The 10124-nt window shown below is 55.3% G+C and overlaps 1 protein-coding gene across 1 annotated transcript; it reads right to left on the reverse strand.

Moving 5' to 3' along the window:
• Nucleotides 1-808: 808 nt before the first annotated feature.
• LOC102025644 (protein Daple-like) lies at nt 809-9862 on the reverse strand. The gene is made up of 5 exons (XM_005415145.2): nt 9650-9862; nt 8965-9109; nt 5426-5610; nt 2610-2747; nt 809-1942 (listed from the first exon to the last, which is right to left on the reverse strand). The coding sequence occupies exons 1-5, from the start codon at nt 9851-9853 to the stop codon at nt 809-811; spliced, it is 1806 nt and encodes a 601-aa protein (XP_005415202.1). The 5' UTR covers nt 9854-9862.
• Between the last annotated feature and the right edge of the window lie 262 nt (nt 9863-10124).

Raw genomic sequence — 10124 nt, forward strand, 5'->3', positions numbered from 1 at the left:
TATAGCTCAGCGGCACAGTGCCTGCCTGGCAAGCCTGATGTTGTGAGTTTAATTGCTGGTACCAAAAAAAAAAAGAAAAAAAAAACCACAACAAAAAAGTGGGGGCTGGGGGCAGAGCTCAGCAAGCATGCACAAGGCCCTAGGTTCAATCCCTAGCACCAAAAACAAACAAAACAAGAAACAGTGCAAAGTACTGGGAATAACCTAAGCACCTCCAAAATAATGTAACTCTATAGAATTATATCTATAGAGTTGTACAGCCACTGAAAATTGAAGCTTTTGAGAAATGACATAACATGATAAAAAAATTAGAACAGCCCCACTGTATAGTCTAACGCAGAGCATGTAACAGCTGATCCTGATTTAGGGTGACTTGACTGACAATTTTTTGACTTCACAATCAAATTTTCAATTTTGGTCTTTCCCCAGGCTAGCAAAGTGCCGTCGGATCTCTCCTGACGTTGTGTGGGACACTGAGCCATTGCTCCCAGCCAGCCACCTGATCAGGAGGGGAAACCACCGACTCCGCAGTGTGCTGTGTTGCTATGCAAGGGTGCGCAGCAGGTATATTAAATGCATTTTCCACTTACAGCGTTTTCACCCCACGGTGGGTTCATGAAGACATAGCCCATCGTAAGTCAAGGAGCATCTGTATGCACGTGCACAGGGGAAATGACACAACGAACCAAATGTTACGCATAACTACCTCTGGATAGTAAGATCATAACATATGATTTCCACTGGTTCTTTGGATTTTGGAATATTAGAACAAGGGATACACTTATGGAGGACATGCAAAGTCCCCCTTCTATTCTAGAACCACACACCCCAGAAACAGGCCCTCCCGCCACCCCTCCAGCATGCGGCTCACCTCTCTCAGGGTGGTCAGCGTCCTCGTGTGCATGGTGACCTGCTTGGTGAGGTCCCTGTTGTCCTTCTCCAGCTCCTTCAGCTTGCTGGCCGCGTCCCGGCAGCGGGCCAGCTCCTTGTCCAGCGCACGGCTCTCCTTCTCGGCTGCCGACAGCTTGGCGGCGCTTTCGTCCAAGACGGCGTCCTTCAGCTCCACCTGCTGCCACAGCCGCTTGGCCTCCTTCTCCAGCAGCTTCTTGTCCTTCTCCAGTTGGGCCACCTCCTGCTCCAGGGCCTTTTTGTCCTTCTCGGCCCTCTCCAGCTGCTTGTTGGTGAGCCGAAGGGCCTCCAGGTCTCGCCGCAGCGCCTGGTGCTCAGCCTCCAGCTCGCTCAGCTCCCGCTCGAGGGCCTGTGACTTGTGGCCGCTGCTCTCTAAACTCTGCTGCAGCCGGAGGTTCTCGGCACTTACACTCTGGTAGCTGAGCTCCAGGCGCTCCGACTTCTTGCTCAGCGCCTTCAGCAGGTCCACGCTCTTCCGCAGCTCCTCCTTCTCGCGCTCCAGCTGCTGGTTCTCCCTCTCGATCTGCGCCATCTTGGCACTGGTGAAGCGCATGGTCTCCACCATCTTCCGAAGCTCCAGGTTCTCCTCATCCAGCTGTTTGTTGTCACGCTCCAGGCCCTCGAGCTGCACTGACACGTTCTGCAGAGTGTCCAGTGACTTCCTCAGCGTCCGGTTCTCCAGCTCCAGGCCCCGGCTTTCATGCTCCAGGGCCTCGACCTTCTCGGTGACCGTCTTCAGGGAGGTCACCTTTTTGGCCAGCTGCTCGTTCTCCTTCTCCAGACGGTGCAGCTCCTTCTCCAGCACCTCCACCCGCTCCCCCTTCTCCTTGGCCTGCTCCAGGTCCCTGTGCAGCTGCTTCTTGTCCAACTCAAGCTGGCTCAGTTTGCTGCCAGCCTCTGTCACTGCCTGGTGGAGGGCCCTGTTCTCCTTCTCGACGTCCTTCCCACGGGCCTCACTGCTGGCCTGCGACTTCTCCCGTAGCGACCACACGGTTCGGTGAAGGTGTTCCTTCTCCTGCTCCAGATCCTTGATCTATAGGGAAACACAATGAGCAGGGCCCAGAGCGCTGTGGGAACTGAGGCCAGGGACCTGGGCTTACACCGCGCAGCCAAACCATCCCAACAATTCCGAGGCCTGACACAGACCCCGTGAGAGGCACAGACGCGAGTGCTGATAGCGCTCAGGTCAACATACACTCAATCCAGCCAAAGTCGGCCTCAAACATAAGCAACATCTCTCTCTCTCTCTTAAATAGTTTTAGCCATTTTCCTCAGTCCTTTTTGTCATGGCCATCGTAAGTCAAGGAGCGGGCACCCAGCGGGAACCCAGGGACCGGGCCCTGCCCACCTCTGCGGCCCACTGATCACTCCCAGCTGCTTTCCACCACAGACACTGCACAAGCTGAGTACTTTCCCTCAAGCCTTTAGCCTCGCTGGCTCCTCCTCATTCTTTAAGGTTAGAAGCCTTGCATGGTAGCTGTAAAGCGGCCTTGCACCCAGGATTCTCCTGCTCTGCAGCCCATCTGTTCCCTCCATAGCACATACCCCACGTCATAACACCTGTCACCTGGCAGTTTGCCACCTAAGATGTCTTTCCACTGTGTGTAGCACTGCGAGTGCTGTCAGGAATGGCCATTACCCTCAGCTTCCTTCTCGGAAGCAAGAGTCCCAGGAGCGGGACAGGCAGCGGCAGGGCCTACCTGCCTGGCCTTGTCGGCCTTCAGGGCCTCCATGTCACTCTGCAGCTGTTCCTTCTCCCGGATCAGCTCCTCACTGAGGGTCTCCAGGTCCTGGTTGCTCTGTTTCTCTCTCTCCAGCTGGGTCTGTAACTTTTCAATCTGTGGCCAAAAAAACCCATCCCAGTGCCAAAGTCAGCCTTTCCAAGTGGGCCACGTTTTAAAACACAACCCAAACCTCTCAGCCCCACAGAAAACTGGAACGGGCCTCTGTTTGAAGAAAAGGTTCTGGCCTTGTTCTGCAGTGACCCCCTCATACCCTGAACTTTGTGTGTGGGGCCTTGAGCAAAGTCACTGGGCAGCAGACTGCCACATCCCTTGCAGGTCCCTGGGCCTCATCTGCCGTGGGGTTCCTTTTGGCCTTTTCCCTGCTCCCCAGTGTCACCATCCCTGGCCACCACTGCTGGAGGCCCTGTGGGGACTTCATGCTCACTCATTTCCTATCCAGCACCCTGCCTTGGGGTGGGGTGGGTGGTGACAGCACGCAGCTGCTCAGAGAGGTTCCCCATTTTGTCACCCTTTGCCACTTGTCCTTTCCACCCACTGCACACTCCAGCTGCCCCTGCGCCAGGCCACCGCATACATCCGGCTGGGGAATCCTACATCCCAGTCACCCCAACACCAGGCTCTTCTGCAGGAACCCATGCGTGCCCGGGCTCCTCACACTTCACGGGGCAGCCAAGCCTTCAGGAGATGAAGATGCAGCTTCTCTCCCCCAACACCAAGCTCTCCGTGTGAGGAACAGGCATGATGCTGGCCTCAGAGGAGCAAGGGATCAAGGTCTGTCCCCACCGACTACATGGCCACAGCAAATTTCTGTGGCTGACCACCAGGGCCAGCGATCCATCCTCTCAATCACACCTACAGCAGGCAGGGTGGAACGTGGGAGTTGACTCCTCCCTCAAGATCACTTCTGACTGGGGGTTTGGGGGGAACCCCAGGTGCTGCTGGCTGGGGAACGCCATCCTAAAACGATGGTCATGGTGGAGGTGGGATCACCTGCACAGCTTGGCTACATCGCAAACTTTCGCTGGGGGTGGGATCTGGTACGCTCAGGTGACACCCATGAACACCAGGAGCTGAGCGTTGCACAGCCAGGTGTGCAAATCTTGGGCGGCTCTCAGGACCCTTGTCAGATGCAGGTCTGAGACCTTTCCCCTTGGTAAGGAGCCACTCAGCTTTCCTGCTTCAGGGTCTATTTGATCTCAACCCCCACAGTGGAAGCAGGCTGTGGGGTCCGCCACTGCGGGAGCGTTGCATATGTATCATGCTGTCAGGGCACCAAGCCCTCACCCCAACCCGGGGACCCCACAGTGAGTGTGCTTCACCCAGTGATCGTACGGAGTTATAGTCACAGGGGAGGGAGGCAACTTCTCCAGGACCCACGGAGGTGCCTCGAGATACAGGCACGGTATACACCTGGGGAACTACTGTTTCCGTGGACATCCTGGGCTTATGCAAGCCTGCGGGCCAGCTACAGGGCTGACGGGGTTGGGCTGGCCCCAGGGAGCACCTCCAGAGCCCACTCGCTGACTGAGAAATGTTAGTGGGAGACCGAGACCCACCCCAAGGGAGGGAGAGGACGGCTGAGGTTGAAGCTAGGAGAGTCAGGGTGGGCTGCACTGCCTCAAGGTCCTGGGGCTGACCGTGACCTGCTGGTGCCGCAGTGCTCATCGGCCAAACACAGGGAGCACCCGTGACAGGTCAGGCACACTGGATAGGGTCAAAACACAGTGAGACGTGTGCAGAGAATGAGACAACAGCCCCTCTGTCGGCTGGGCAGCTTCTAGCCAGGCCTAGGGCAGCAAGGAAGCAAGGAAGAAGGGGGCTCCAGGCCCCAGAGGCGGAACAGCTCTAACCCGGGCTCAGTGACTCTCCCTTTCCTGCCGGGGACGCTCCCTGCTCTCAGACATGGACTAGTGCAGGACAGGCCTGGTGTCAGGCCAGGAAACTGACCCAGAGGGGGAGCAGGTAGCCAGGACCCGGCAGACTGGCAGTAGTCACGCTGGGTGGCAGCAAACGCTGGGGAAGAGGCAACAGGGAACAAGGGAGGCTGGTGCTACCCTGGGGGCCTTAGGGAGGTGACCCGTACTCTCTCCAGGCCGGCAAGATGCCATGGCAGGCTTCCCACAGCAGACGCCAAGGTCCCACAGGGTGGAAGGCTCATCGTCCTCAAGGTCAGCTCTTTTGTGTCCTGGCTAAGACTGGACTGCCATTTATGAAGGTATTTCCTGTGCCAAACCTGCACAAACCTAAGAAGCCAGTACATCCAGCCACCTCTCCCTTGCTGCTCCAAACCAAAAGACCTGGCACGAGATGGGGTATCTTCTCTTGTCCTGCCAAGTCAGGACAAGCTGTGCAGCAGCAAAAATGCTGCAAGATGCACCGTGCTTCACGGCGACATGAGGGAGCAGTGCAGCTGGGCAGCCCCACAAGGGTCCCACGAGGAGGGGGTGTGTCAAGCCCCACTCAGGTGAAGAACAGCAGGCAGCAGCCTTGCAGCATGCACCTCCCACCTTGCAGCTGATATTCCTCCCACTGCCCCTGCAATGTCAACAAATGACATCTCGGCACTCAGAAGCAGGTCGGATACCCACACGTCAAAAGTGCCAGTCTTGCAAGGGGGCCATCAACAAGATCTCTCCTGCCTTCTGCCTGCGCTAGAACCTGGTGCTGGGTGTGTTCAGAACCCACAATGCAACTACACCGCCCCCGCTGCAAGTGAGGCAGCCTCCACCCTAGGAGGACAAGCCCCGGACTGCGCTGCCCAGCAAGCTCACCTTCTTGCTGAGCTGGTGGTTCTCCTTCTCCAGCTCTCCGCACTTGAGGTTGCTCTCTTCCAGTGCCAGGGATGCATCCCGCAGCCCCTGGATGGTGCTCTGGAGGCTCTGGTTCTCCTTCTCCAGCTTTAGGATGCGGCTAGATGCACATTCGTTCAGCTCAAACACAAACGACTTCCTGGAGGCTGAAGCAGAAAGTGAGTCAGAGCCCTGTTCTGGAGCCTCTACTTTCACTCTGCCTAGAGCCCTGAGCCCCAAGCCCGGGGAGCTGGATACCCACGTCTGGCTCCGCCACTCTCATCCCCCTGTTGTCTTAGCTGGGCTCAAGGAGAGAGCAGGTTGCGGGGCAGGAGCTTATACAAAAGCCAAAGACCATGTAACCTGCAGGGACCACCTGCTTACCAGGCTATTAACCTGACGGCCTACTCAAGGACTGCAGGGGCCAGGAGAGAGGGCTAACAGGCCATGTTCTCTGTGACTGCTCAGCAGGGAAGGCACAGTAAGTGACCAGTGGTTCTGCGGTGGGGGACGGAAAGCTATGCACCCAGCACTTGCCAGCCTGGGTGAGAACCTCGGCGCAGACTTCTTATGATTTACAGTTATACTGAAGAAAAGTGAGAATCTATGCAAATGGTTTTAAAAATTCCAAGTAAGCCAGGGCGTGATGGCACGTGCCTGTAATCCCAGCACTCAGGAGGCTAAGGCAGGAGGATCGCTGTGACTTCAAGGCCAGCCTGGGCTACAAAGTGAGCTCAAGGCCTGCCTGAACTGCACAGTGAAACCCTGTCTCAAAAAGACAGACAAAAAAAAAAAAATTCTGAGTAAGACAGAAAGGTAAATTGTCTACTCTGGTTGTAAGCAGCTCAAATGCAAGCAGAGAAGGAAACACAGTCCTGGGACAGGACCACAGCAGGTGAGTCAGGGCTTCTGGGGAAGAAAACATCAGACGTGAAAGGCCTCTGAAGGAGGGATCAAGGCTGCAAAGCCCACCATAAGCTGAGCTTTAGCACACTACGCCGCTAACTCTGCAGCCCCTCTCCCCCCACCCCTGCCCACCCCGCTGCCGCCCAGAGGCTATATAGGGAACACAGGCTGGGACTTTCACAGCAAGCCCACCCCTGTGCAAATGTAGTGTGTGCGCTCACTACCCTGGGCGATCAACCGCTAGGACTACAAGGGGTCTGTTTCTCCCTCCAAGCTTCCGTTCTCTACCAAGGCAAACAGTATGTGCAGGAAGGAACAACAGGTAAGGTGGCAGCGGAGCAGATCATGTGTCCTGCTTTAGTGAAGACGGACAAAGGTGAGCACGGCTGGGGCTTCATCCTGATTATGCTACCCGAAAAACCCTAACCTAAAACACCCACCTAAAACCCAACTAACTCGAACTTTTGGTCACCTGGACAGCACCTCTGGGGCGTGTGTGGGGAAAAAAGCAACGTGTTTTTGACTGTGGTGAGATGTATGTAAGATTTACCACATCAGTCGTTTTTTAAATGTGCAGCTCTTTGGCTTTAGGGATGCTCACGTGTTCCCCAACCATCACCAACCTCCATCTCTTTCTCATCTCCCCACGCCAACACTCTGTACCTGCGGAGAGTAATTCTTACGGTTCTACAAGGTGAACAATGGAATCGATGGAATCGATGACAGGCAGTTTATCACTAAACAACCAACGGCTCTCCACTGAGCGCCCTGCTCATCAGCAGCCCAGCAAGCAGATCTGCTTTAATAGACAAGGACGGCCACCCTCCGCAGGCCACCAGGGCCAGGCCAGGGTGAGGCTTCCCCATCTGGTCTCATCTGTGCTCAGAGGAGGCTATGAGTCCCCATCGGGCAGGTTCACCACCCTCACTTCGCAGATGAGGAAACTCAAGCTTGAAGAAGTTATGTGCTTGCCCTGGGTCAGCACTTCACCAAGTGGAGGAGCCAAGACTCTTAATCCAAGTCTTCACAAGTCATACGGTACACTCAAAGGTATATTCAGGGGGCTGGGGATGTAGCTCAGTAGTACAGTGTGCGTTCAGTATGCAAGAAGCCTGAGTTCAAACCCCAGCAAAGGAAAAGGTCTAAAACATATGGAACCAGCCGTAGTGGCACATGCCCTCAGTCCCAGGCACTCAAGAGGCTTGAACCCAGGTGTTTAGGGCCAGCCTAGGCAACACAGCAAGATGCCGTCTCTTTAGAAAATAAGTACTTTTAAAAATTAAAAGAACAAATTTTCAGGCTTTTCTTGTATTGTGTCATTCAACATTATTATTTTTTTTTTTTTGGTCTTTTTGAGACAGGGTCTCGCCATGCAGTTCAGGCTGGCCTTGAGCTCACTTTGTAGCCCAGGTTGGTCTCGAACTTACAACGATCCTCCTACCTCAGCCTCCCGAGTGCTGGGATTACAGGCGGGGGCCACCACGCCCGGCCTTATCATTAAGAATAAATCATAATTATTGACCTTAAAGCACTCACAAACTATCCTGAAGAGTCCACTGGTGAGGGCTTCCAAGTCACCAGCTATTCTGGTCTCAGAGTCTAACACAAGCCCTGGAGACAGAGGAGGCAACACCACCTCTCTTCACCACCAGGGGGCAGCGGTTCATCCTGTTGGACTTAGAGGTAGGGGGTCTGTCACTCCCACCCTGAGCCGCTCCCAGGCCCTGTACAGGGCACCCAGGCTCTGCACAGGGCACAGGCCCCAAAGCACAGACAGAACCAACTGCTCATTGTAAGAAGTTAACCAACAGTTTAAGTTTGGAACTGAGAAGAGTGAACAAACAGCTGCTTTCAATAACCTCATTGGTATTCTTAGGGATGTTTACCAGGATTTTAAAAAGCCACCACCAGAACAAGCCAAAAGCTCCACCGCACTTTGTAAGGCTAAGTAAACATTAACTTGAACTATCAGGTGAGCGGGTGCTATTTTCAAACACAGGAACCAGCTCATTGTTTGCCTGGCGCTGAAGCTTCCTGGTCCAGTGCTGCCCCCACCCCCGCCCTTCCCACGACTGCCACCTCAGCTGGGGGGCCAGCAGGGGGCAGCAGTGCCACCCAGGAGGACTAGCCTCGCAGCTCTTGGGAGCAGCAGCCACTCAGCATCCCCACCCAGGAGACAGAAGACAGGCTGCATCCATCTTGCCCAATTATGCAAATGAACTGAGGAAGTAATGCCCAGGGTATATTTATAGCCGAGATTAGCGACCAATGGGGACTCTCCTGCCATCCAGGGCTTTCAACCATGCAGACATGCTTAAGATGTCCCCTGGGCGTCAGCGTGCTGCGATCTGGAAGCTCCTGAGTGGCCATATGGGAAACAGAGCAGCCTGGCGACACTTAATTTGTATTTTGCATCCTGACATCCAGGCCGCCAGACCCCTCGTGCTCTCCAGGGGGAGGACTGTAATGAAACAGTTCCAAGTGGCACTTGAAGGAAATTATATTTACTTGAGGTGAATGGATGGGCCACCGTGAGGATTCCGTGCCAGGACTCAGCTCTCTGGGTGAGGATGCAGCCCCGGTCCAGCTGGCTCCAGGCACCAGGCGCTACCTACCGTCTGACAACTCCGCGTTCTTAGACAGCTGCTCCAGCTCCCAGCCCAGGTGGGCTGACTCGTTCATGCTCTGCTTCTGGGCAATCTCCAGGACCATGTTTTCTTCCAGCAGCTCCTCTATTCGCTTCTTATCTGCGTCTCGGTCCTAGGGCAGGAGAGAAAAGAAATGGAGACAGGCCTCTGGTCAGGCCCAGCCTCGGGCATCCACTGCCAGCTGCTGAGGATGAAGGGACAGCGCAGGCCCGCTCACTTCCAGACACAGAGCTGCCCATGAGTGTGCCACACGGGCCTCACTATGCCAGTGACAGCCACCGGACGGTACCTCAACCTGGCTAAGTACGTTCCACAGAAAAACCCAAAGTCTCTAAACAAATGCTGGGTGATCCTGGGGACACCCCACACAGGGCTCTGGAGCAGGCAGTTGGGTGATGGGCAGCTCTACGGCTCTGAAGCAGGTCTCCGGGATGTCAAAAGTCTGAAGAGGTCAACATCCCTGCCCTGCCCACTGGGGAAAGGCCAGCAGGGGTGCTCATCCTTACAGAAAAGCACCGCCAAGGTCAGGCCTAGCTGCTTTGAGGTATTAAGTGCCACTCAAGCCCACTGAGCTCAGCAGCTAAGAGAAGGGCCTGGCCCACCCCCCACCCCCACCCAGTTCTGCACATGGCCCCTGCACAGTTGCCTATACCAGTTCCAGGTCGTGCAGCTTGGATTTCAGCTGCAGGTTCTCCTTCTCCAGCTCGTGCACTTTGTCTCCGCGCGCCCGGGCAGCGGTCAGCTGCTCCTCCAGCATGGCCTTGGTTTCAATCAAGATGATGTTGTCTTCTCGCAGCTCCTGGGGAGCAAAGGCAGAGAGGAGACCACCAGGTAAAGGTGAGAGGCTCATGGCCATAGGATCCTCAACCCAAGCTCTTTCAGACCCCTGCACCCAAACCTCGATCAAGGCACAAGCCCGTGACAGGAAGCTCTGCCTCCACTTTTCCCATCCTCGCCTCTTTTCATGAGGCAAGGGCACACGGACTTTCTTTACTGAAAAGCAAATCTAGAAATCAAGAAAATATTGAAACTGGGCAACGCGGGCCAGGGAGTGGCTCAAGCTTTGACGCTGAGGACCTCACTTTGACAAGCACACTCTGCTGACACAGCCAGGGGAGTTTGTTCAA

The sequence above is a fragment of the Chinchilla lanigera genome, unplaced genomic scaffold, assembly GCF_000276665.1.
Source record: "Chinchilla lanigera isolate Chin_1 unplaced genomic scaffold, ChiLan1.0 scaffold00512, whole genome shotgun sequence".
Classification (NCBI taxonomy): Eukaryota; Metazoa; Chordata; class Mammalia; order Rodentia; family Chinchillidae; genus Chinchilla; species Chinchilla lanigera.

Bases quoted from the DNA above. Each gene is read 5' to 3' on its own strand.
- LOC102025644 (XM_005415145.2), bottom strand. From the start codon at position 9,853: ATGGCCATGAGCCTCTCACCTTTACCTGGTGGTCTCCTCTCTGCCTTT. The intron at 2,748-5,425 runs GTGAGCTTGCTG...TTTTGGCCACAG, and splicing joins ACCACCAGCTCAGCAAGAAG to ATTGAAAAGTTACAGACCCA. The intron at 1,943-2,609 runs GTAGGCCCTGCC...GTTTCCCTATAG, and splicing joins AGGCCGACAAGGCCAGGCAG to ATCAAGGATCTGGAGCAGGA.